This window comes from Alligator sinensis, unplaced genomic scaffold, assembly GCF_000455745.1.
Source record: "Alligator sinensis unplaced genomic scaffold, ASM45574v1 scaffold985_1, whole genome shotgun sequence".
Lineage (NCBI taxonomy): Eukaryota > Metazoa > Chordata > Crocodylia > Alligatoridae > Alligator > Alligator sinensis.
The window spans coordinates 310,829-338,606 of NW_005842993.1; the positions used below are offsets into that span (position 1 = coordinate 310,829).

At 45.1% G+C, this 27,778-nt stretch overlaps 1 protein-coding gene across 1 annotated transcript in view; it reads right to left on the reverse strand.

Annotated features, from left to right (window-relative positions):
* The window catches only part of TRPM8 (transient receptor potential cation channel subfamily M member 8), a 119,640-nt gene that overhangs the window by 18,131 nt on the left and 73,731 nt on the right, over window positions 1-27,778 (reverse strand). The window contains exons 15-19 of the mRNA XM_006036639.2: window positions 26,320-26,432; window positions 25,449-25,665; window positions 17,020-17,111; window positions 14,165-14,306; window positions 551-722 (exon numbers count right to left, since the gene is read on the reverse strand). Coding sequence (XP_006036701.2) covers window positions 551-722; window positions 14,165-14,306; window positions 17,020-17,111; window positions 25,449-25,665; window positions 26,320-26,432 — 736 coding nt within the window. The remainder of the gene's footprint in view (window positions 1-550; window positions 723-14,164; window positions 14,307-17,019; window positions 17,112-25,448; window positions 25,666-26,319; window positions 26,433-27,778) is intronic.

A 27,778-nucleotide genomic window follows, 5' to 3' on the forward strand; every position in this document is an offset into this window, starting at 1 on the left:
GGAAAATATTCACACTTCAGGATTTCCTGCAACTGCAGCTACTGCAGACAGAAAAAATATACTTTTTCCTAGGTGGAAATGATCACTGGTTGAAACCAGGGTTAGCATCACTAGCAGGAGGTTTGCATGAAGCATTTACATCCTTGCACACACCTCCAGCTATTGCTGGCCTACCATTCGTGCAAGTATACTAGGGCAATCACTGAAACAGACAGTTGAGGGCTCAATGGAATTTCATATTAATTTCCCACCTTCCTGCTATTTTGGCAGAAGTGGGTTGTTACATAGGCTCAGAAGAGGATTTGATCAGAGTGAGCAGACAGTGAAAAAAAGGGGGAACAGAATAGCTAATGTCCAGGAGGACTGGGAACTGGAGGATCAGGCTGGAGCTGGGGAGGGTTGAGTACATTACAAGGTACTCAGTGGAAAGTGGCTGAAGGGCTTTCATGCTAAGCCAAATGAGCAGTTTGGAGGCACCCTCAAGACGTTGGATCAAGCATTAGATTAGGCCTGCTCCTGAACATAGGGGTTACACATAGGAGATGGCTACCGTCAATATCATCAGGGTACTGCCCAAACATAGCCAGGTATGGCTCATAGATGACAGATCGAAATATCCACTCCCAACGGTGCTCATTCTTTCTTAGAATTCCTTGCCTGGCCACACCAAAGGCAACCATCCACACAGCAAAGAGGAAAAGGAAGAAGAAAACATCAACCATCTGGGAAAAGAAGGCATAAAAAAAGAAAGTAGATGAGTGAATCATCTCCATTCCTCCTGCAAATTACACAGTGAAGAAGGCAAGCATTTCAGCCTCACAAATTAGACAGAAGGTTGGGTATAGATGGAAATAACCTCATAACTAGGAATGGTTTGATGCTGAATTTTCAGATGGCCTCCCACTGGCCTGCAAGAGTCCCATATTGTTAATATTTATGTATACATATAACAACACTCGTGAGAGATATCCCATTGACTTAAAAAGGCTACCACCTTAGACATTATGGAGGTAGGATTGCTTAAATTGTCACAGGAACAGACCCCAAGGAAAGTAGGTTCCACTGGACCAATGGAAGAGTTTGGATAAATCTTCATATGCACATTTTTCACACAAGTCAAACAGAAGAACAATTCACTTATCACACACACATGTAAGGCAAGTCTGGTGTATGCCATTTTCTACATACCAAAACCAGTGTTCACTTTCTGAAAATGAGATCTTGAACATCTTAAAACCAAAGCTTCACATTCCACTCATCTTAGGTGACATTTCTGAATTCTTGCCTTTTAGCACTCCCAAAGAAAGCATCAAACATCTTTATTTCAGGAAGAATTTTCCCATTTCTTACAGACACAAACAAGAAGTGAGCCCTTCTCTCTCACCTCTCTCCAATCTCCACAGAATATTGTTTATTGTAGAGATGGGAGAGGAAAACCTAGCAAACCTCATCTGGACTTTGCTAAGAAACTGCCCTTTTAGAAAATGACAGGAAAAAAGGGAAATGATTTACACACATAAATAACTTCTAAGCTGAAGTTAACAGCGAACAGGACAAATCAAGAGACAGATAATTAGCCATGTTAGTCTGAAGTCAGTCAGAAGGTAGGACAGGATGCCATCTTAGAGACAAATCAAAGTTATTTACCAGTAACTGGACTTCTTCAAGATGAATAATCCACAAATACATTCTTACTTGTGGGTGTGTTTCATGCTTCTGATTTTTTCTAAAAGACTATTTTGCTTTATCAGTATCTCTGTCACGTGCTGCAGTCCCACCTCCTGTCCCTTCTGTAGCAAGTATAAAGGATGTTGTGTGCTTCCTGCTCCTCAGTTCCCCCTCAGATGCACAGTCCTATACTAGACAACTCCAAAAGAGGGCAAGGTAGGTGGAGTGCGAATGTACACATGAACAATACATCTTGAAGAACTCCAATGATTAGTAAATGAATTGGTTTTCTATTTTGAAAATTGTCCATATACACATTCTCACTAGTGGGTGACTTCAAAGCAGTGATCCTCCCCTGTCCCCCCCGCAACACACACACACACACACACACACACAAAAGCAGCTATCTGACCCAGGAGCATAACTGAGGGGGGACAACCAGAGTAGTTGCTTTGAAAGGGGTACAGAAGCAGTCATTACTGTAGTGGTGGCTGATCACACCATTGTGATCAGCATGGCAAGAGTTGGCCCTGCCCCAGATGCATTATGGCTGCCCCAGGTATGCAGCTACACTGCAACACCTCTGCACTCACTCCCCAAAGGCAAACAGCTGTAGCAGGCTTACCTTTCAGAGCTTGGGTTGAGTCCCAGGTTTGAGATCCTGCTGTTCTGATTGGTGGAGCCCAATCCACCAATCAGGAGGCAGCAAGAAAAATAACATTAAGCCCCTTTTCTGAGGGGAAGGGGTGAAGAGCTCCCCCATGGACCTGATTGAAGAGTGTAAACTGTCAGGTCTGGAAGGCTTCAGGGGCGGAGCCCTGGAGCATATAAAAGGAGCTGTGTGCCCAGCATGAGGGGCAGATGTGTCGGGGACAGAGAAGAGAGAAGAGCGGGGCTTAGAAGATCTGAGGAGAGCTGCGAAGCAGGGCAAAGCAGTAGCCCAGGAAGAGCCCCTGAAAACTTCTATCAGCAGGGAGCATGGCATGGCTCCAGCGGTTAGGCTCTTGGTATGCAGCATGGCATCCAGACCCTGGGAGCTGCATGAGGCAGCTTGGGTCTGCAATCTCGGGCATGCAGCCAGAGACACGGTGCACAGGCCAGGGCACAGAGCAGGATCTTTGGAGCCCCTGGGGTGGCTCAGGTCCTCAACCCCCAGAACAAGGCTGGGAGCTCGGTGCAGGAGGTGCTGCACGGAGGGTGAGAGACCCTGGGAGCCGCTTGAGGTGGTTCAGGTCTACAACTGCTGACATGGGGCAGCAGCTCAGTGCAGACGATGCTGCCCAGAGGGTCCGGGAACACACTGAGCCCTGGTGCTGCACAAAGCTGTCCAGGCCCCCAACCCCTAGCACAAGGTGAAGAGCCCACTACACACAGAGGTGGCTGTGGCCCTAAGCCAGGATGGTGGCAGCAGGCGGCAGGAAAACCTGGCGGGAAATAAAGTTTGACCTGGAAAACAAGAGGCAACCCTCTGGGACTGTGAAGTAGTAAGTTACCCTGGAGAGAGGGTCCCCACAGGGGAGGGACCCCCCTGAGGGTTGCAAAGGGGCACCACATGGGCTGCTCCTAGGTGGTAGCGGGAAAGCTTAGGAGTCTTTGGGGTCTTCTTCTCCTTTTTCTTTCCCCCCACCTCCTTTCCTATAGTGGTACCTTGGGAGTGGGGCCCCTTCCCTGAAGGGTACCCAGGTAGTCCAAGAGCTGCTAATTATATTTGTGAACTGTGCCTTACAGTTTATGTAAATAATTTAAAGTAATAGCTTGTATATGAATAAAGTTACAAGGTTGCCCAATCAATATTCTTTGATCTGGTTTGTTCTATTGTTCATCTGTATTTTAAATGATAACTGGGTGTGTATGTATGTGTGTATATATATATATTATAGGGTATATTGTTTTGTAAATTTGTACACACACACACATATACGTATATACATATACATACATACACACACATATAATATATAACCATTAAAGGGTAAGGACTTGTTGCAATAATAAACCTGTATATAGTTAAGTAATTAATTGACTGAACCTGACTCTATAGGGGACGGAGGCAGCCACTGGGCTGTTGTGTCCCTCCACAGCATGCTGCCCTGCCAATACTTCCCTCAATTAAAGAGGAAAGTACAAACCCGTGTACACCCAGGCTACACAGCAACTGAACAACTACTCTGCAAAATGTGGCATTTACCTATGAGACTCCCATGATGACATAATTCTTTATAAAGATAAGTACTGTATTTTTGGCATATAGACCACACTTTTTTTTTTTTTGCCAAAAAAAAAACAACAAACCAAGCTACTGAAAATCTGGGTTGCACTATGTGGGAGAAAACACCATAAAGCTATTTGGTTGCCAGCCACAGCAGAGAGCTGTGAGCAAGGCACTAGTCCTGGGTGCCTCTTGGGGTGCCTGCACCACAGGGCCATTGCAGACAGTCTGTCCCCAACTGGAGTTGCAGACTGCTCACAGCAGCCCCTTTCAGAGAGTAAGCAGGCTGTTCTTGGCTGGGCTGCTGCTTGCTCACAGAATCCCTGTTCTGATAGTGGGGAGCCCTGACCAAAGCAAGTAAAACTCTGTCTCCCATCCTCTGCAGCAGTCACATGATACCATATTCCTCTCTTCCTCCTCCTTCCCCTTCTCCCAGGGGACCAGAGTAGATTTCTTCACCTCTGATTCTCCCCCACCCCTAGCTGTTCATTTAAAGAGGTAACCCTGCTGTTGTCAGGCACAGCCTGCTGCTGAGTAAGTAGTAGCAGCTAAAGGGTTAATGGAGCAGTGATCGACTCCCCCACATACTTGACACCACTGGTGTTTCACTGATGGCTACAGTAGGGGCGCATGTTATGTTACATTGAATTACTCACTGGTACTTTCAAGGAAAAATACTTTTTCCTTCATTCTGCCTTCTAAAAAACAGGGTGTGTATCATCTTTGGGGGCATGTTATAGGTGAAAAAACATGGTACCAGGTTTCAGATGGCTGCCTTACAGACATCACTTATGGAATATTGTGCAGGAAGGCTATGGAAATGGACCTTCTGAAAGAGCTCTTGTGGGGCAAACCCAAACCATAGATTACGAGTTCACCGTAGCAGCCACAGCATCATTTTATGGAGCCCAGTGTTCTCTTAGAGGATTATATCACTGCACCTTTAGACATCTCAGCTATAGAAACAAACAGTCATAGAGACTTTTGGAATGGCTTGCTCCTATTCACAGCTAAACCACTTAACATTGGCAGACTGTAGATAGGTCACAGATCAGGAGAAATGGGATTTATAAAGAATAAAAATTAGTTTCATCTACTAAATCAAATGGAATTTAGAGCCAACCTTGGACAAGAAATGTCAGGCAAGTCCTTAGAGTCTTATTATTTGGATAAAAAGTGATATAGAGAGGTTCTTCTATGAGGGCTTAGATAGCTAAGGTAATCGCCACCAAAAATCTTGTTTTCATGGACAGGTGAAGTATCAAGCAGGTCACCATCCACTCAAAGGGCCATACCATCAAAGATGTGAGGAATAGGTTCAGATCCCACTGTAAGATGACATACCTTAGGATCCCCTTATAAGGAACACCTTAGTTAGGGCCCTAAGGACTATGAAGGTAACTAAGTAAGAAAACAGGCCAGTTCTTGACGATAAGATGATGGTCAATGGATGGCACAATGATATAGCCATGAGGTAGACTCTAATTGAACTCATAAACAAAATAGTAGACTTGAGTTCCAGTCAACATTCCAATGCATCAGGAATAGAGGACTGAAATATCTGAAACATTTCTTAACCAACACCAGTTATACAATCTAGTCTTCATTACTAGGTAAGCATACTTGGCAGAGCTCTTGGTACTGTGTAGGAGAATATCTCTGACCTGGGCAGAAGTCTGATATGTGGCATCACAAAGGTGCAGGAGGCCATGCAATTAATCCCTACTTGAAGTAGAGAAAGGCAAGTCCTTACCATCATGGTAAGATGTCTTTCAACTGAGAGAATGCATTCTTTCAGGAGCCAAAAGCATTCCTGTAGGAGGAAAGCCAATCTAGGGTAGTACCTATAAACAGAAGCTTTTTCACTGGGGTGAACAATGATTTAAAAGCATTGTTGTGTCAAGGTTCTCTAGCACATGCTCAGCAGAAGCTTTCTTTTTCAGCCTATTATCCCCTAGAGAGAGGTAAACCATGACTGCCTGTTTCTAGAGATACAGTACTACCACTAAGAGACCCTTGGTGGGCCCATAGAAGAACCAACCAGGAGAACTCTCTACTAGTAGTTGTCTCATTACAAACAAACCAGTGCAAAAGTCTTAGAAAAATGTGGAAGTAAACCTTTAGTAAGTTCGGTGATGCCAACCAGTCCCTCAGGTATAAGGATGGAAGAACGGCCTGCAGTATTCCCATCTTGAACTGGAAACTGTAGATTAACCGGTTAAATATTAAGTCAAGGATGGGACACCAATTTCCCTTTGGTTTCCCTTGACACTAATAACTCTTTTCCATTGAGACTTGAAATTCTTTCTATTGCCCCCAGTTCCAGAAACAAACTTTCTCCTGGAGCAAACTCTTGTGAGAAGGGTCCGTGAAAAAGGATGGGGAAGGAGGAGCTTGGAGTAGGTACCGTGTGAAGTCAAATAGCATAACCATTAAGGCTGTGTGAAGCTTTGGGTGCTGATTCAATTTGGAGGAGATTCGGCCCAATTTGGCAGCCAAATCTCCATATCTGAATCGAATTGGGAGACCAATAAAAAGGTGCCAATTGACTTGAAACTTCTGAATCAATTCAGAAAAGATTCAGAGGAGATTCGGAGATTTGACAATTTGGCAATTTGCGCAGTCCCCGCTTGCTGCCACAGGGAGCTGGACCTAGGCTCTGTGCCGGTACGTAAGGGGCAGGGGGTGAGCAGGAGGAGGGGAGAACGGACCATGGGGGACCACCGCCAGGCCCCATTCCCTGCCTGCCCCCCACATTGTCCCTGAGTGCCCCTGACCCCTGCCCACTCTCCCAGCCCCATAAATGGCTGCCCTGCCTGGCCCCAGTGTCCCAGCTCTTTAAAAAGGAGAAATACACATCCTCAACGAGTAGCATGGGGTCAGAGGAGGGGCACACTGGAGTGCTCTGGGTTAGAATACAAGGAAGTCGAGGGGAAAGGGACTTAATGGTGGGGGTCTACTACAGACCACCCAACCAAGGCGAAGAGCTAGACGGGGAATTCTTAACTCAGCTCATGGAGGTAGTTAGGTCAAAGGACGTGGTAATCATGGGTGACCTGAACTTTCCAGACATCTGCTGGGAAGAGCAGTCAGCCAGGTCTGACCACTCACATAGGTTCCTAGCCGAGATACAGGACCTCCACCTAACCCAGGAGGTGCACAGCCCCACCAGGAGAGATGCCTTGTTGGATCTGGTCCTGGCCACGGGCAATGACCTGGTGAGGGGTCTGTGGGTGCTTGACCACCTGGGCGACAGTGATCATCGCCTGCTGGAATTCATCATCCAGCGCAAGGTGGCAAAGGCCTGCAGCAAGGCAGTAGCCCTGGACTTCAGAAGAGCAGATTTCAATGAGGTAAGGAGAATAGTTGGGGAGGCACTGAGATCCCGGAAGGGAGAGGACTTGGGTGTCCAAGAAGAGTGGTTGTTCCTTAAGGAGATGATCCTCCAAGCCCAAAGGGAGGTAATCCCAACACGGATCAAAGAGGGCAAGAGGGCGCAAAAGCCCCCATGGCTCAACAAAAGCATATGGGAACATCTCCTAGCTAAAAATGAGGCGTACACCCAATGGAAGGGAGGGGCCATCACCAGGGAAGACTATACCTTGGTTGCTCAGGGCTGTAGGGGGTGCTCAGGAAGGCAAAGGCAGAGATGGAACTGGAACTAGCTACCCAGATAAAGGACAACAAGAAGTCCTTTTTTAAATACATAGGGGGTAAAAAGAAGGTACTAGGTAATGTGGAGCCTCTGCAAGACACGCTAAGAAATCTGATCATTGCACTAGACAGCAAAGCTAACCTATTTAACAATTTAATTGCCTCCATTTTTCTGAGCAGGGACCGGGTCACCCCCCCCCCCACACACACACACCAGGACCCCCATTCGACCCAGGGGAGGTGCACCCAGGCCTAGGGTCAGTGAGGACCTAGTCAGGGAACTTCTGGAGGGACTGGATGTATTAAATCAGCTGGTCCTGACGATCTCCACCCCAGAGTGCTGAGGGAATTAGCAGAGGTCATTGCGGGACCCCTGGCATGGCTTTACGAGCACTCATGGTGCTTTGGTGTGGTGCCAGAGGACTGGAAAAGGGCCAATGTGGTTCCCATTTTCGAAAAAGGGAGGAAGGAGGACCCAGAAAACTATAAGCCAGTCAGTCTTACCTTGATCCTGGGTAAGCTTTTTGAGAGAATTATCCTGGCTCATGTCTGCGAGGGTCCAGCAGGGGGGATTATGCTTAGGGGCAACTAACATGGGTTCATTAGAGGCAGGTCCTGTCAGACCAACCTGGTGGCCTTCTATGACCAGGTCACAAAATCCTTAGATGCAGATGTAGCAGTGGATGTAGTCTTTCTGGACTTTAGGAAGACCTTTGACACTGTCACCCCATTCTCATTAAAAAACTAGGAGACTGCGGCATCAACACCTACACAGTCAAATGGGTCAGTAACTGGTTGGAAGGCCGCACCCAGAGAGTGGTGGGGGACGGGCCTTATTCGACCTGGAGGGTACCTAGACAGGTTACAGGGGTGAGTGGATGAGAACAGGATGGGTTTCAACACTGACAAGTGCAACGTACAGAACCTGGGGAGGAAAAACTAGCAGCATACCTACAGGCTGGGGAACTCCCTTCTCATCAGTGCAGAGGCAGAAAAGGATCTTGGAGTCATTATTGATGCCAAAATAAACATGGGCCAATGGTGTGGGGATGCAGTCAGGAAGGCCAACCATACCTTGTCATGCATCCACAGATGCATCTCAAGCAGGTCCAAGGAGGTGATCCTCCCCCTCTATGCAACACTGGTCAGGCCACAGTTGGAGTACTGCATCCAGTTCTGGGCACCACACTTCAGGAGGGATGTGGACAACATGGAGAGGGTCCACAGGAGGGCCACCCGCATGATCAGGGGTCAGCAGGGCAGGCCGTACGAGGAGAGGCTAAGGGCCCTGAACCTGTTCAACCTCCACAAGAGAAGGCTGAGGGGAGATCTAGTGGCCATTTACAAACTAGTCAGAGGGGACCAGCAGGCATTGGGGGAGTCCCTGTTCCCCCGAACGCTATCAGGAGTGACAAGAAATAACGGTCACAAGCTGGTAGAGGGTAGATTCAGGCTAGACATCAGGAGGTGCTACTTCACTGTCAGGGTGGCTAGGATCTGGAACCAACTTCCAAGAGAAGTGGTCCTGGCTCCTACCCTGGGGGGGGTCTTTAAGAGGAGGCTAGATTAACACCTTGCCAGGGTCATTTGACCCCAGTACTCTTTCCTGCCATTGCAGGGGGTTGGACTTGATGATATGTTCAGGTCCCTTCTGACTCTACCAACTATGAAACTATGGGGAAAAAAAAGTCCCACAGTCACCAGCTGCTGCAGTGGCCATAGGGGCTTCTGGGGGGCTCATGGCAGAGCCCCCCATGCAGCGCAGGACAATGGGGGGTAGCAGGGATGGCCCCCGCACCTGGCAGGAGCCAATTTTTTTATTTAAGAGCTGGGATGCTGGGGCCAGGCAGACCAGCCATTGATGGGACTGGGAGAGCAGGCAGGAGATGGGACCTGTTTGATTCAAAGATTCAGCCGATTCGGTGGCAGCTGAATCTCCGAATTAGATTTGGCCAAAGCGATTCAGGACAGTGATTTGAATCACCTAATTGAGTCACTGTCCCCTGAATTGGCTGAATCCGAAGCAAATATTAGCCGCTTTACACAGGCCTAATAACCATAACTTGTTGTTAACTGGTTTGCTATTATCTAGAACTAGGCTATATCAAAACAGGTCTATTGGTTTCCAAAACGGAGGAGGAAGAGGAGGCAGCTCTGTGAATCCTTGGATCATATCAACAAAATCCTTGCCTGCTGGAGAAATTATGGTGGGAAGCAGCATGAGTAGCATTCAACAGGTTGCACTTGCAGAACCTTAAGCACTTCTGCATGGGATCAAACTGGCAAATGCAGCCAGAAATGAAGGGAGCTGATGAGAAGGGTGCATGCAAGCAACCCAGGAGTAGATAAATATGGCTAGTATCATTGCCAACACTGGGAGGTGAAGGCACACCTCCCAGAGAACACAAGGTAGCACCATGAATTCTTAAGAAAGTACATGACCTGATGAGCCTTAAACCTGAAAAGTTCTGGATTCTAAAAGCAATTCTGTCATTTCAGAATGTTAAGGGAGGCCAAACTCTTGGAGCCAAGGACAGCTTATCATGACTACGTAAGTGGCCATGAATTGAAAAACTAAGTCTGCGTCATTTAATGTAACTTGTACTACTTAGCTACTAATTCCCAGGGAAAGGGAGGGATCTGCTCAATCCATAAGGAGGTCCTCAGCTAATGCTATCTACTCAAAGACCTTAAAGTCATTTGGATTTGCAAGGTTCAGTCTTTGATTATTCTGAATTGTAAACTTGCAAAGATTTCTCACTAAATAGGATCAGTCTCCAAGACTTTGTGTCTGAAAGAATAGACTTGTTCAAACCTGCTTTTTGTGTGCCACTATAATAACTAAGTAGGATGGAGGAGGAAGAGAATAGAAAAACTCTGGCCCTTTCAGAGAGACTTGGCATTTTCTGTATCTCAGTCTTATGATACAGGCACTAAGGCACCCATGTCTCAACAAGTTTCTCCTGGAACCTTCAAAGGCTGGGGAGTCTCTGAGCTTGTTTGGTGACCAGAATGGTTCTTACAGAAGAGGAGGAAGCTGCTATTTGAAAGACAAGGAAACATGGCATCCAACCATGCTCCTAACTAAGGAGCTACCTGTAAAGCAGAATCTACAGCAGGGATGGCAAAATCTAGCTTGCGGGCTGGATCTGGCCTGCAGCGGACTTAATTTTCCAGCAGCTCCTGGAAGCTTCTGGCTGCTGCCAGTGCACCCAGCCTTGCTGCCCAGCCCATCTGCCCCACACCCACTGCTAGGTGTTGCTTTCCCCTGCTGCCACGGGGATGAGTGCCAACTGCAGATACTCTCTCTATGCCACTGTGGGGAAAAGTGGCAGTGGTTGGGTCCTAGCAGCTGTCTGCTTTGCACCAGCCCACACCTGACCTGAACTAGGTCAATCCAGCCCATGGCCTGAAAAGACTGCTGACCCCTGACCTAGGTAGTTTAAGAACTGGCCGAGACAGTCTGCAGCAAACATCACCCCATAACAGGAGTTTCAATTCCTGGGAGATTTTGGTGACAGCAGCACCATAAAGTGAAAGAAAACATTCTTGTCCTTGTAGAGGGGTGATATAAGACACCTCAAAGAAAACATAAAGCAGATGCCAAAAAACAAAGTGTCTCCAAAATCAGTTATATTTCAGGGCTAGAATAAGTAAAATGGAAGTGGAAAGGAGCAAGGGCATCAACCCCTAGCCCAAAGCCCAAATCCTTGTTCCTCCACTCCCCCAAAATACAAGGGGAAGAAGGGATAAGGTAATAACAGTAGCAGCTCAAGTTAGGCTTCAAATAGAATTCAGGCTGCAAAGCAGACTGACGGAGGCAAACAATCCAACTCAGTCATGTGGCAGAGAGGAAATGTGGACCAGGAAGTACACACCTCTTTTTATAATTCAGCATGAGAGGGCCAGGTTCAGAGTATTCCAAACTGGTATAGGAAAAAGAATTCTGTTGAAAGCTCAGGGGTGTGAAACAACCACAGCTGGGAAAATCTATGTAGGCAAATTCCTAAAGAACTCCACATGTTATGGCAAGATGATCTTATCACTTCACAGATACAACATGAAGCATTGGTCAAAAAAAGTGGAAAAAAAAACTGCCCGGTCCCAGCAGCTCATCGGGGTTGTATTTTCCTAATGCTAATATCTGCAGCCAATGGCACGTGGAACAGCAGCATGAACCATCAGGATGTCCAGTGTCTCTATAGGACAGACAGGCTTCATCATGCATGCTCACATTCAGTAGCTTCTACAGAGCCTGCCACATTCTGTCAGTGTTCTTCACCCTACAGCACTCTTCTCCCTAGACCTGTTTTCTGCGGCAGTCATTTAGGAGTGCAAGGGTGTGTGTAGATGAAATGAGGGGCATGTGTGCACGACACTTTAAAGTGGGTTAAATGCTTTTGCACTGCTTTAATGGTGTTGGTGTTTGCATGTGTCAGTGGCATATTGCGCATTTCACTTCCAGCCGCTGTAGTACATTCAGCACTGTAATGCACCTTAAATGACTTTGGGGCACAGCAAACTAAAATGCCTCTGAGGAATTTTAGTTTGCTGCCCTACAACCAGAGAGCAAAGCACTGACTCAGGGGCTGTGCAGGCAGCCTGTGCAAGCACCCTGGCAGCAGCCTGGGAAGGTAGGCTCCACCAAAGGAAAATAATGAAGTGGTGAGCCTGATCGTTTTTTCCCCCGCTGAAGCCTGCCTGCCTACATGAGATATAAAGGGACCTGATCCTTCCTTCCATAGCTGCAGTGCCCCCCAGGACTGCCCGAGTCAGGTGCCTGCAGGCGGGTGCTACCTGGGGGGGGCGGCAACCACTGCCATGAAGGAAAGCATCAACCTCATCCTTCCCCATAGTCCAGGGACTGTTCCTCCCACCGGCAGCTCACCCTCCCCTCCCCACTGCTGGAAAGGCAGGTAAGACACAGGTGTACACGATACAGGGATTTACTTTGCCTTAAATAGAAGCGGTGTTTTTAAAAACCCACCCTTCAGTTTACAGCAAAGTAAACCCCCGTTTTGTCTACACATGCCCCAACACACTTACACTGCTTCTCCTCCTGTAACCACTAGAGTGCACTGAGCCTGTGTTTATAGAAATGGCTCCAGATCCCTCCTATTTCCTCTGGCTCTGGTAGTGATTGATAACCAGGGATCTACTCTTCCTCATCAAAAACAAGAGGAAAGAACTGAACCACTCCCTACTTTAAATCCTGAGGTTGTCAATAGGGCTATGCAAAATAGCACCATTCCACTTCGACTTCTGTTTCGATGGATCAGTGTTTCATTTTGAGTTTCATTTAATTTTGTTTTGAAAGCACTGTTCCATTTCATTTCATCAAAACTGTTTCACTGTTTTGATGCTGATTCAATGTTTCACCCATAGGCTATTCCACACCTAGCACCAGGAAGATTGGTGCTGCTGCTGGCAGATTGGGCGCCAGCCTCCTGTCATCCAGCTGGCAGATCGGGAGGCCCACACCCCCAGGAGGAGTCAGACACAGCCCCTGCAGCCCTCCCTGCTGATGGCAGCAGCAGCTTCTTCACATCAGAGTGTGCGGGATCAGCGTGGGGGTAGGTCCCCACATGAGCTGATTTGCCCCGGGCTCCACACCCTCCTCAGGTCAGCTCTGGTGTGGGGCCCGAGGCAAATCAGCTTGTGCGGGGACCTGCCTCCACCCCAATCCCACGTGCTCTGCATGCAAAGAAGCTGCTGCCACCATTGCTAGCAGCACCGGCAGGGCGGGGGGGAATAGCGAGCGGCCAAATGCGCCATGGCCACTCTGCCCAGCTCCATGGGGTCCCCCAAAGTGCATGGCCCAGGGCAGGGCCCAGGGCAGTTACCCCAATTTGCACCCCCGCCCTGGGATGGCCCTGGCTGCCGCTGGCCCCAGGTGGCAGCACAAGCCTCCTGTGATCCAGCAGGAAGATCGGGGGCCTGCACCCCCGGGAGCAGTCGGAACAGCCCCCGCAGCCCTCCTGGCGGTGTAGGAGAGCTCCCAATCTGCCTGCTGGATGACAGGAGGCTGGTGCTGCCAGCTGGGACCGGCACTGAAGCCAAGTAAGCCTGCTTTTGAAACATTTTGAGTGCCCTTGTTTCATTTTGAAGCTGTTTCAAAGGCTTTTGTTTCATTTCAATTTCACTGTTTTGAGCTCAAAATGTATCGAAACTGCTTTGAAACGAAATACCAGGCAAAATTTTGACAGCCCCAGTAGTCAAGTTCCCTCCAAGTAGTCCTTAGTAAATGTATCACTTCAAAAGCTTTTGGAGTATTCCTTTTTCCATTGTGATATTTTTTTCCACAACCAACTTTGATATAGAATGTTTAGGTGAGTCATGATAACTACCAAATTCAGCTCTACAGCATTTGAGATAACCTGACCTAGTAAGAGGTTACAGCTCCTTGTGGCTTGTAAGTCTGATCTTCATTCAGAGCGAAACTGATACTCATGAAAATGGCCACCACAGCACCCTGCACTAATTATGTCCTGTTTAAATTTCAATTAATCCCTACTTGAAGATTTCAGAGAAGCGAGGAACTTGCTCCTGTCATCAATATAATGGGTGAATTTAATTCCATGAAGATACTACTGTCATCACAGAGAGCAGCTTGAATGATTATCAGCATCTTACCATCCTCTGCAGCATAATAATTTTTGGTCCCAGATTCCTACTAACTGTGAAAATGTGGACCAGTCTTAGAGTAAAAATTATGTAGTCCAGGCAAAAAATGACTTTTCCAGAATACAAAGAGCTTTCATTGGAGGAGTGGAGCCTGCAGAAGAAGAAGAAAAAAGTAGTGAAACATTGGCTAAAATGTCCAGAGGTAAAACCAAAAATGCACTTAAGTAATCTAAAGCATCAAGTAGGAAGTAGCTAATCTATGGTTTACTCATTTATGTGTTATAATAAAAAAAGGTGACAGCCTATCCTTCTGTTCTCTTAGTAAAAATGTAAGAGCAAATGCTGTAGGGAACTCGTTTCTTTCATTCCCCCCACCCTGCCCTCCAAATTAGCATTCTAAGTACACTGTGCAATGTGTTATCATGGCTTTATAGTGCTTAACTTACTGGTGCATATACAGAATGTAGCCTCTGTAAAATAGTGAGTTTCTGTTATAGAGTCTGCATGAGATACAGCCATCTTTTCAAAACACCACATACAATGGGAACAGTCTGGATTAGCTAAACTGAAAGACTAGAAACCAGACAAACCTCAGATAAAGAACAAGTAGACCCTTCCACTGCAAACCATTCTATTATCTGCAACAAACATCTGAACTTGGTTTTGGATCGTTAGTTTTCATTTTTATTTGGAGCCTTTTTTTCTTTTAAGGCAAGGATACAAAATAATGCTAATTGTGATTTTTTATGAAGGGAACAATAACCCATTAGCAACTGGGCTAGCACCACTAGTCCAAAACCCACTGAAATCAATGATTCCTTCCCTTGACTTCAGTCAGAGTTTGATCAGGCCACAATTCAGTTCACACACCAGAAGTCACTACCAATCAACAATAATTAACAATCAGTAACTGGCAGAGCCAAATTCACAACCCCTGAGTAATACAATCTGTTATGCCCTGTTACCAATCCCTACCATGCAATTAAAAGGTAAACTTTACTGGATATCTGGAAAATTAAGGAGGTCAGAATTGATGAAGCAACAGCATAGACTACAATCAGACAAGGACTGATGAAATTGAGCACAGATTTTGCAAAACAAAATCCCGAACCAGAAATGTAACACATACAATGGAACCTCCCTCTGAGCCATATAAGCCTTCTAGCAAGTTTAGGGCTTTGCAAAATCAAAGGAAAATTTGTTCAGGTATACAAGAAACCCTTGCTATTTGCAAATCTGCTTTTCACGGATTTGAATATTTGTGGTATGCTGCACCAACGGGGTGGGTCAGGGCGAACGCCACCACGGCTCCCTCTGGCACTGCACCAAGCTCCTACCTCTGCGTAAGCAGGCACGAAGTGCTGCGCAGGATGGGGGTGGGCAGAGTCGGGGAGAGCGGAGTGGAGAGCAGAGCTAGGCAGGCGGAGGGGGAGGGCAGAGCTGGGTGGTCGGAGAGTGAATGCTGGAGACAGGGAGGGAGGCAGCAGCGGCAGTGGCATCTTCTCCCCTGGAAGCAGCCGCGGTTGGTCCCCAGGTGCTGCGGGGAAACCCCCACTTCCAGCTTCTCAAGGGGGCTGTGGGGGCTGATGGGGAGCCCCGTCAATATTCACGGATTTCAGCATTCGCAGGGATCTCCAGAATGGATCCCCCGCAAATGGCAAGGTTCTCTTGTATGTTTCTTTTTTAATCCAATTAGCAGTTTGAATTTACAAAAGAGACAAGTCCTAAACTATCAGAAGCCAGGGGCAACAATCTTCCTCCCTAAAACCTTAGAAGACCTTAGTCCATTAGCATAAGACTTCTGTTCTGCTTCATCAAATTGTGTACATCCTCAGGATTACCTCCACTGCTATTACCACTGGTCTTATTGTGGTCTCAGTATGAAATATGTTTCCACTGAGCATGTTAAAGTATACATCAAGCCAAACTGATCTCAGCTACACCAGGGTAAATCCAATTATGTCAAATCCAAGGCAGTGGTAAGATTCAGGGAAGAGTTTGGCTCATTTTTGGGTTCTGTAAGTCTCATGGACCTCATGGAATATTCAGCTGGAATATTCTTGAACCCAAAGAACACTACACAGAGAATTCAGCCTCAGGATAAGAACTCCAGGTATCTAGCAAAGCCTGGAACTGGAGCTGGAACAATCCAACCAGTGCTTGAAGGCAACACATTAGGGAAGGCCAAAGTAACAGAGCCTTTTCAAAATGATTCATTTTTTAATTAGGGGTTAAAATAAGTGTTGATGAATCAGGTCTAAACACCGGAGCCATGCAAAAAGTTGGAAGAGAAATCTAAACCATCCTTAGCCACTCCCATGTCAATCTGAGAAACCATTTGTTCCACAAAAATGGTCACAACCTACTCCTTTTTCCATTAAGGATTTGACAAGTACACAGTGCTCTGTGAGAAATTTGCAAGGTTAACAAGGTTCAATAGGTTCAAAATGCTGGAAAGCCCCACACACATTTCTGACAGATATATTCCCTACAATAGTGTGCTGCTGGCCTGTAAAAGGCCCAAGTTCTAGGAAACAAACTTCTTTTACCAGAGAACTGGATTTACTGAACTTTGAGAGTCCAACAACTATGAAGTCAAACTGCTTTGCACTGCATCATTACCCATCAAGAGAAAAGTTTGTCAACACAAATCCTCCTCAGGCTGCAAGTCTTTCTGCTAACCAATCTTTGTACCTTGAAGCCAAAAATCCATGACTTTCTCTTCCATTATAGAATAATAGGAGTTCATCAGCAAGTTCAGCTGAGGTTGCACCCATTCTTTCTAAATCCATTAACAAGCTGTGCTAGCATGCCTGGAATGGAGGCAAATCCTGGAAACATGCTGTTAAATAAATACTACTCACCTGAACACCATTCCTGCAATGAAGTAAAAAATGCCAAGTGTATCCATGACATTCCATAGGTCTAAGAAATATTTACTCCCATTCATGTACCACTAGAAAGGAAAAGAAAGAAAATCATTATACAACAAAGTAACAGCTCTAACTACTAACATTATGGGCCTGATCCCACCACCTTTACTTATATTGAGTGCTTTGTTTGGCAAAATTTTCAAGGTTTCCCTTGGAAATACTTGTGTAGAAAGACACTACTTGCAGAGGGCAAAAGCGGAAGAATCTGTTCCTTTGCTCCTATCTTGTATTTCTGGTCCAATTACTTTGCCAGTACTGCTATTGGCCACACCATTGATCTGATCCCTGATATTTTCTCTAAAGATAAAATTCTGAATATTACATTCATATGTGTTGGGAAGCATTACCACCGCATGCTTTATTGCTAACCTCTATCAGGGTTAAGTCAAGTCAAGATTTGATTAGTCCTAAAGCCTCATTTGAAAATAAGCTCACTTGTCTTAAAGATTAATTGAGTCTTAAAGGCTCGTTTTGTTCCTGCATTCTGAGTTAGCACTGGAACCAATTGACCATGCAGTGTGCCCCCTAGCTTTAGTAGGACTTCACAGAGGAGTAATTGCTCACCAGTAGAGACTGAGAGTTTCTTAAAGCAAAACTCTAAATTGATCCTGCAGTCTAATGCCTGTAAATGGGTTAGCCTGAACAAATTAGTTGAGTCCCTCAGCTAATGATAAAAGATACTACACACAATGACCTCATGCACAGGTCCTCAGTAGGAGTGAACAAGGAAACTTTGAACCTTGAACTCTGTACTTCTGCTTGAATTTTGAGACTATAACCAGAGCAACTTCAGCCTTCCTATGGGAGACAATGCCAGTAGGTAAGACCATAGATTTACGCTGTAGTAAGATGGATTGCATATGCATTATGCACACTTCTCTAGTTGGGCATTAGTTTAAATACTTGTACAACATCAGACAGCTAAAAGGAAGTTCTGCGTTAGCTAGTTAAAGTGACCACCACTTCTTTGGTGAAATCTTTTCTCATGTTTCTCCTTCTGTAAAACGATGGTAGCAAAAAATTCTTACCTTATGGGGTATTGTAAAGATTAGCTATTAGAAGTACAGTACTATGCAACAGCTTATGAAGTGTTTCATGGACCACTGACAGCTATTATAGAAACACTGGTGTAAGTTCTTTGCCTGTGGCCTCTCCTTTCTTATTTGGAATCTAAATCCTTCCAGCTGTGCCTACAAAAACTGTTAACTGGCTAGCAAAGATTCTGGACCATATTTTTAAAAAAGCTTTCCAAATAATCATTTGGATCTTTAGTTATACATATATTCAATTAAGTGTGCATTTAAAACACAACTTCAAATTTAAACTACCATCCACTTCTACATTTAGAAAACATGGTTGAATTATCCTCACCACAACAGAAAATTGTTCAAAGACTGGAATTGTAAGTGGAAAGAGACATGCTTCTATATCCAATTCAGAAGTAGTGCAATAGAACAGAAATATCATGTGATCAATTGGTCAAAATCTCTTTTCATTCTCAGTGAAACAGCTTGAGATCTCAGCATTACTTAGTCTCATTCAAAATCTTAGCTCCAATTCAGCTTTTAACCTGAAACATTAAAACCAACACAAATCCAATCAACCCCTTGGGTAATCCTATTTATTATTTTCTTATTAATGTTTACAAAATTATTAAATGATTTCACGAATCAAAGTGATATCTGGTAGAAACAATGTTAGTGTATATACAATCATTATAAAGTATGTTCATGTAATTAAAGATTTAAACCTTTACACTTATAATCAATATGTTAAAACCCAAGATTCTTACTTATGGGAAAAGTATTTAGTTGTATTTAAGAAGTGAAATGGTGGCACCTAGTGGCTAGTTAAGTTAATTTCTACGTTGTCTTCCCCTTAGGCATCCCACAAGGTATGTTCAATTCTAAATAAGTATCAATAAGTATCTACTACAAATAGGCTTAGTTTCAATTTTGATCCAAATGTCAACAGTTCAAATGCTCCTGAATCAATTACCATCTCTTGGGTTGCTGAGACATTCAAGGAGAACATAAAATAGCAATTCAATTTACACTGCATTTGTTGGCAAACAAAATGGACTAGTCATCATTTCACCCTTCTACAAAATAATACATTGGAGTAAACTGTTTGGCTAACTAGCCCAAATGAAATCATGTGGCAGATGAGAATCCTGGTTAACAATGCACAGTGGTTATGAAAGTCTTCAAGTTAAAATCTAATCCACTGTACAGTGGATGAAATCAAGATCTTTCAAAGTATTCTTTACATTCTTTTGACGCACAAAGTCAGCCCATACTCAGCCATGGACAGAATGTGGCGGAGATAGTGGGAAGAAGAGCACGCCAATTAAACAGGACATAGCAGTTATCCTGTATGTGGTGCTTTTCCAAATGAAATGCCTTGCTTCTTGTAAAATGGAGATCACCATAAATGATCGAAGTTTCACATATTTTGGTAGCATTGAAGCAATGTAGCCATGATGGTTCAGGAATTACATGACTGGCAAGGATTATTGTGGGTGATATCTTTCATTGGACCAACCGCATGGTTGGGGGAGACTTAGACAAGCTTTCAAATGCAATGCATTACCCACAGCAATCCTTGCCTCTCCCACATTTACATTTTATTTGAACAACTCAAAATTTTGCATCCCTTAATGAGACAAGCAAAGTACAGTACTAACAGCTCAGCTATGATGTCACATCTTTTATAGAATAAGGAGCCTTAAGATGAAATTATTTTGAGGTGAAGAAAAGACAAATAATGGGGGAATAAGAAAGAGGACTGGTGCCTGTCCTTAGTTATGCTAGTTTCAGTCAGAGAGGCCATTAGCCATGTGAGCTATTTCTTATGAGACCTTATGAAACTTTGATTCAGTTAGTCTATAAGGCACAACTCTATCCTGCCTTCTAGTTTAAGTCAGGAATAACTTCACTGACTTAATGTCCACCCACCTTAGTGCCTAGAAATAAACAAATATAAAGCTAGATACCCATAGATTCCATAGGGCTACATGGGATTTACACCACTGTGAGCATATAGAATTTAGAGCTTTAAATTAGGGCAATTTTATGTACTGTATCCAGTAAAACCATTAGCATTCTTTTTTATACGTTTTCCCAAATATCTGTATTAATGTTGCTTGAGCTCTCACTGATTTCAGAGAGATGCCAAGCAAAGTTAATTTCCCTTTCATCTTGCATGAAATCCAACCTTCAAACACTCACACTTGCTCCAGAACTCTGTGAAATTTAATATTCTGGCAGTAGTATGGACAATTTAATGTTAGCAAACTGAAGCTGACAGCATTGTTTGTAAAGGCGTATACTAGGGCTGCGCGAAACAGCAGCATTCCTTTGCAGCTTTGACTTCGGTCTTGATGTTTTGACAGAACAGTGTCTCATTTAGAGTTTGGTTTAGTTTCAAAAGTGCTGTTCCATTTCGTTTCATCAGAATGGTTTCACTATTTTGATGCTGTTTCGACATTTCGCCCATAGGCTATAATAGGGAAGCATGAAACAGCCTATAACTTTGTTATTTCTTGCCTGATTTGGATGAAACTTGCAGAGATGATAGCCCCTTCTGAGCGCACAGAGTCTACCAAGTTTCAAGGAGATAAGTGCAGAGGTTTGTAGGAAAGTGCACCTCAAGCTGTTGACAAGCAAGAGCCGGAGAGTAGGAGCAACATCCTGTGATCTGGCAGGCAAATCGGGGGCCCATACCCCCTTTATAGGAGTCTTGCAGAGCCCCTGCAGCCCTTCCTATCTGCCTGCTGGATAACAGAAGGCTGGCGCTGCTGGCTGGGACCAGTGGCAGCACCAACCATCCCAGCACGGGCTGTGCCCAGTACCAGTCCCAGCCAGCAACAGCAGCCTCCTGTCATCCAGCAGGCAGCACTGGGGAACTGAGCCTGGTGTGGGGAAGCGGAGAGGGGCACCGGGCTGCACTCTGCCTCCCGCCACTGGGCTCAGGTCCCAGCGGCTCACAGCCCCATGGAACTCAGGCCGGTGGCAGGAGGCAGAGCGCAGCCCTGGTTCTGCCCGCCACCCGGCTGAGCCCCATGGGGCTGGCGGAGCCATTCACAGTACAGCCCCACGGTGGCAGGCAGGCAGAGCTGGCTCTGCAATCCACTCAGTTCCAGCATCCCACGGACCTTAGCCCAGTGGCGGGAGGCAGGGAGAGCCAGGGCTGTGCTCCCTGCTGGGCTTAGCCACAGGGGGCTGCAGAGCTACTCAGAACTTTTAAAACATTTTGACTGGCCTCGTTTCATTTCAAGGCTGTTTTGAAGTCCTTTGTTTCATTTTGATTTCACTGTTTCAAGCTCAAAATGAGTGAAAACAGCATCAAAATGAAACAGCCAGCAAAGCTTCGCACAACAAACGATAAACTTCGGTTTCATTTGGGGTATCATTGCAACTCAGAATACTTCCTGCAAAACGTTCTCAGTTACAGAGGGGAGCTGCACTTCTGTCCGCACCACGTGCTTGTGGCCCCTCCAGGCTGAAGTATAGAAATAGCACTTGTAATGTGGAAGGCATCTTGTAATCCCATGCCTCAAGACTTTTGCTGGTGGCCAGTGGAAGTCCAGAAGGATTTCCTCCCCCTCCCTTCCCCCATGAATGCTACTGGTTTCTTACTTTAGTTTAGTTTAGGTTTTTTTGTTTATTTCTTTTTTTCCTTTTGCCTTCCTTTGAGGCATTAGGACATTGATAACAGCTAAATTGTTGGTAGAAGGAGCGGGGACTGACCGTACTGCGCAGATATTCCTGCCAGTGCTTAGAAAACTGAGGGTTTTTTCCTAGAGGTCCATTCTGCTCAGGGCCATACCAGTTACCAAATATGGGGCCAGGAAGGATTTTTTCCTGTAAATCACAATGGCATGGTCTGTATGGGGATTGGAGAGGGGAAGGGGCAGTTATCTTCCTTTGTAGTTTAAGGCATGGTCCTTTCCCTAGGATCTTCTGCATCTATATTAACCAATTGTTTTCCATTCATGCAGTGGGTGAAAACTGGCAAAGCCTCGCTGGGTTAACCACTGCCTGTGAGCACAAGGGCCTGGATGCGATTGCCCAGGAAATTCCTTCCAGAAGATAAACTTGAACCAAGGAGTCTGAATCCAGAGAAAATGTGTGTCAGCCAATCCAGCAAAAATGACAAAACGTGCATCAGCACTGAAAAAATGGTGGTGGTGAGCTTTTGAACTAAAACACATCAAAGGTGTTGCATAATTCAAAGCACACCACCACCATTTTCTAAGTGCTGATGCACATTTCGCTGTTTACACAAATGTATGTGAACAAGCACATCAGCTAGCATGTGCAGCAGACTTGATTAATCGAGTCTGCTTTGATGCTCTGGATTTCTGACATGCCAGAGCAGACAAATGTATGTATATAAATGTCCCAGATTCCAATAGTTGCAAGGTTTGGGAGTACTCAAATGCAAGATTAAAGTTTTGTTCCAGTATAGCAAGAGGGGCCAGCTCTTAGTTTACATCAATTTTTATCCAGTGTATCCAATAGAAACATTACCATTCTTTTTTATACATGTTTCCTAAATACCTGCATTAACGTTGCTTGAGCTCATACTGATTTTAGTGAGATGCCAAGCAATGTTAATCTCCCGTTCATCTCAAGCGAAATAAGACCTTCAAACATGCCCACTTCCTCCAAAACTCTATGAAGTGTAGTAGTCAGGCAGGGAACAAACCACATGCATCTTTGAAGTCTGACTGCCAAGCTTCTATACAGCTCAACTCAAAGAGAAACCAAGTACTGGAATTTGTGAAGGAGCCTAAGGGAATTAGCACTTCACTACCTTTGACTCCCTGGCTGGGACTTTCAAACATTTATTTTGCAGCCAAGCCACACAGCTCAGCAGCTCTCTGCCACATATCAGCCTGCCTTCAAGTATCAAATAATTTATCTGCCAATTAACTTGTGGGCTGACAATCTTTACTGACCTGTATAGTTCTTATGTATGTATCCTCATTAACAGCACTGGGAATTGGGCTAGATTTTAGGGCTGTGTGAAACAACACCATTCTGCTTCAACTTCCGTTTCAATGGAACAGTGTTTCGTTTCAAGTTTAATTTCATTTTAAAAGCACTGTTCCATTTCATTTCATCAAAACTGTTTCACTGTTTTGATACTGTTCCAACGTTTTGACCATAGGCTATTCCATACCCAGTGCCAGGAAGATCGGTGCTGCCTCTGTTCCCAGCCAGCAGCACCAGCCTCCTCTCATCCAGCAAGCAAATCGGAGGCCTGCACCCCAGGAGGAGTCTGGCACAGCCCCGGCAGCCCTCTCGGGGGTGCGGGCAAGCCCCCGATCTGCCTGCCAGATGACAGGAGGCTGGTGCTGCCAGCTGGGGTCAGCAGCAGCACTTACCTTCCTGGCACTGGGCGCAGGCTGTGCCCGGCACTGGTTCCAGGCAGAAGCAGCAGACTCCTGTCATCCGGCAGGCAGATCAGGAGCCCACACCCCTGGGAGGAGTCCGGCAGAGCGCTGCAGCCCTCCTGGGGGTGCGAGTGGGTCCCCGATCTGCCTGCCAGATGACAGGAGGCTGCTACTGCCACCTGGGACCAATGCTGAAGCCAAGTAAGCCTGGCTTCAAAACTTTTGAAGCATTTCGAGTGCCCTTGTTTCATTTTGGAGCTGTTTTGAAGGCTTTTGTTTCATTTCAGTTTCATTGCTTTGAGCTTGAAATGCATCAAAACAGCTTCGAAAGGAAACACCAGGTGAAATTTCACACAACCCTACTAGATATGATTATGGGCATGCAGGGTAACATACTTAGTTCCAAAGTGATTTTGACTACACAGAGAACTAGTGAAAGAATTATTGGAACTAATTCCCTATATGCCTAGCCTACAAAATGAATGTTTTCAAGGTAACAAAGGCCTTTGTAAAGCCTTCCCTTTTCTACCCACAAAATAAGCTTATATGAGGCATCACCATTTATTAAAATATTTTTTCCCCTAAAAATATCCAAAGATGAAATAGTAGGATTATAATAGCAGTAAAACATTCTAGAGTGTTTTATGCTTGTCCTGCAAGCCCTTGTGTATAGGATGGCTGAAAGGCACTTGTCCTGTGGCCCTGTGTCTTACAAGATATTCAAGCCAGCCCTGAACTAATAAACCCTCTCTTCTAGTACCTCTGATCTCTTCACCAGTCAAGCTGCATTCTGAATTCCCCATCATCTTAAAACATTATTACTAGAAGTATTCTCCCCTGACAAGAAAAAGCAATCTTTATAGATAAGCTAAAAATAACACTGCAAAACAGAAATTAGGAAGTCTCACTAGGTTTAGTTCTTCATTTAGAAAGCATTCCGTCTTTACCCATCTAAATCCCAGACCTCCCCACAAAGTCACAGTTCTCTTGCTCATTAAATGACAAAAAAAAATACCAATGATAGCTGAACAGGTCATCAGAGGAGCCTACAACATTTATAGCCAGCAGCCATTAAAAATTAGTCAATGTGCTATAGATTGCTCTGACAATTTGAACCTGGCATGGGATAATTTATACAGCCTAGAATCCAGTATACTTTCCACTCAGCACACATGAATAGATACCACCAGTATGTGTGGGAGTTACTTACCCAAGTTGAGGATGCAGGCAGCCAATTTCACAGGCAGATCACAGGCATGGCTGTCATTTTTACGGGCTGATTACAGCAGTCCCTCTCCCCCAGCCATGCCTCTGATTGGCCTAAGGGCCCTGGGCAGTCCCACCCCTCCCTACAAATTGCCAGGTTATTAAATGTGGATTAATTATTTCCTGGGGCTTAATCAGGGTAATTAAAATGTGTTTTTGGGCCACACCCAATCTAAGCATTCAATTAAACTCTGCACACACAACTCAGGGTGGATGGCAGGGCAACCCTGGCCCCTTTCCTGCCATCTACTCCAAGGCATGTGTGCACCCACCACAAGCAATGAGCTGAGCCAGGGCTCCATGGACCCAGGTGAAGCTGCTTGCAGCCTCCCCACCACCTGCTGTAAGCAGCCCATCTTCCCCTATTTTCCCAGACTCCAAGACTGCAGGGCGTCCCACCCTTTTCTCTGCTTGCTTCTTTTTCCCAGAAAGCCCACCAAAATCTCTGAGCCCACAGTTTTTTGGCAGAAAACACCTGATTTTGTATTTTCTGAAAAAAATGCATAATCACAATTTCAGTAGGTCTCTACACATATGCCAACCATAAGCCACTTCACTTGGGTTAGTGAAAGGCCTTTTATGCAGAAGATTTTGCGCATAACTTCAAGGAGATCTCATTGTGTTTTGGCATCTAAGGGGGAAAAGTATCTGCCTGGAAATAAACAGTATTTGGTTTGTGAGCACTGCCTACTTGTCTCACTTCATCACAAAGCAGGATGAAGACCAGAACATAAAGTAGCTCCTCCAGCACGGTGGGTTCCTTCTGGAAATCCATAAGCAGGACATAAGCAAAAAGCAGCAGGAACATGATGTAGAAAATGACAGTCCAGGAGAAAACCACAAATGGGGAAGTGAAGAATGATAAATAATACAAGATGAGCTTCTTACTCTTCTCCATAGGCTTTTTCCTAGACAATTGAAGAAAGATTTATTAAAACAAGCAGACATTTCTAAAAACTAGTGTTCTTTATTTTTTTAATGGAAATAATTTATGTGAAAAGCATGTGAAATTGATGATTAAGTGCAGTCAAACAAGTGTGGTGTGAGTTACATCCATTAAAATTGATCTGACTTCACATACATTTGCAGGGTGGTCAACTATGACCGTGAAGGACTGTGATTAGGCACAACTGTATCTATGGCATTACCGTATTCCACCAACAGGCATCTTATTAGCACTCTCAACTAATCAAGAGCTGATGTGATCACTTGACAACTAAAATTGTTTAGTGGCCAAGGCCACGATACTATTTGCAGATAGGTTATCAGGTGGAAACAATATTTGTTGGCTATTGACAATGTAAATCTCTTCTATTTTTATTAGGGTGTTCACATCAACATCAGTTACAGAAAGACTGAGACATGAATGATGATTTTGTGAGTAAGACATTCAACAGGGGCCCTGGTTTTCTTGAGTCCAGTTGCTAGTTCTGTCACACCCTCTGCACAGCCTTTGGCAAATCATACTATAATGACATGAACCCTATATAAGCCCCTACGTAGAAAGATAATATTGATTTTTTTCCCTTCACTTCTTTGCTAAAGAGTGTTCTGTTCTTTACCTGAAGGAAATGAACCCACAGCCAATTAAAGGGAAAAGGAAGAGACACAATATAATCTTCCAGTTCTTGGTGTCTCTTGAGATCTCTCCATACCACTGCTTGGAAAGGAAATTCTATAGCAAAGAGAAGAAAGGTCTCACTGAAGCTGATTAGAACATACAGAGGTAAAATACAGAACGTGCAGTAACAAATTATTTTGGAACATATCAAGGCATTGAATTTCTAGTACCTAACAAGTGTTGAGATGAGCAGAAATATTGAACTACTAAGATCAAATAAAAGAAAAGCTACTGCACAGGCTCAAAGCTCCATCTTGATCCACCTTCCACCAGCTCCTGGAAACATTTTTTAATGGGGCAAGTGACAAAGATCTCAAGAACTTGAAAGGGAGGTGGAGCAGTTTCATTCACCTAAAGGAGACTTGTGTTAGGATTCCGCCACAGTTCTTCATCTTCTTGTGTGTCTACACCACACGCAACCATTCTGTTATATACTTGTGTTCACTATTGTACCCTGCAAGATCTTTCATTGTACATGTGCCTTCAAACAGCAGGCATTGCAGCAGGTATTACATAATCTGAGGCTCTGTGCCACAGTCACAGGTGGTTAAACAAATGGCATAAGCCCACGTCTTCATTAGTTCCTTGGAAAGTCTGACTCTGGTACACAGGCAGGTGAGACATGGTTCATCAGCCCCTGGTGGTTGTCACAACCCAGTGATTTTGGTGCCTCGGCATGATGGAATTTTCCCACCACATGAGAGCCTCTTGCACAGCAAAAGGTTTTTGTTGCAACAGAAAAACCCCGGTGCAAGAGAGTTCCCGCCATTTGAATGCAAATTTGTGTCCCGCTATTGGCCAGTTCTAAATTAGTCCTACATGGCGGCTAGTAATTGGCTTGCTAGCCATTTAAAATTTCGTGCAACTTCCGCCCAAGTCGGAGAACTTTGAGCATGCTGCAGAGTGCTTCTAAAGAGATCTGACTTGCGGCTGAGCTGATCGATAGACTGATCACCTATCGATTCTTCTCCCCGTCGTCCTTGACGTACCCTTTCCCTGCCGGCTTAATTTGTGGATGGATTAGCTGGCCTGAGGCTTGCCAGCTGGAGCAACTCACATAGTTGTTCAAGTGACCGGACCACCTGCGTCGCGGCTACAAGCGGCGTAAGTAAAGTTTTTGCAACCAATAAGCTGTGTCTGCCACTCCATTCACCAGCTCGCCCAAACAACCGAGTGATATTTGAATCATCTCGAGTCGGCTCTGGCCGTCCGAGACATGGCAACAAGGATGGGATTTAAGGGCACGGTGATGGGGATGAACCTAATTGGGTGCTGCTCCTGGCGCACTGGGACCCGCCGCGTGGAGAATGCAAAGGATCTATGGGCGCATATTGCTTACCACCAGGTGGTAGAAGGGGATGAAAGAAATATTGATGGCTACTTCTCCGTAAAAAAAGAAG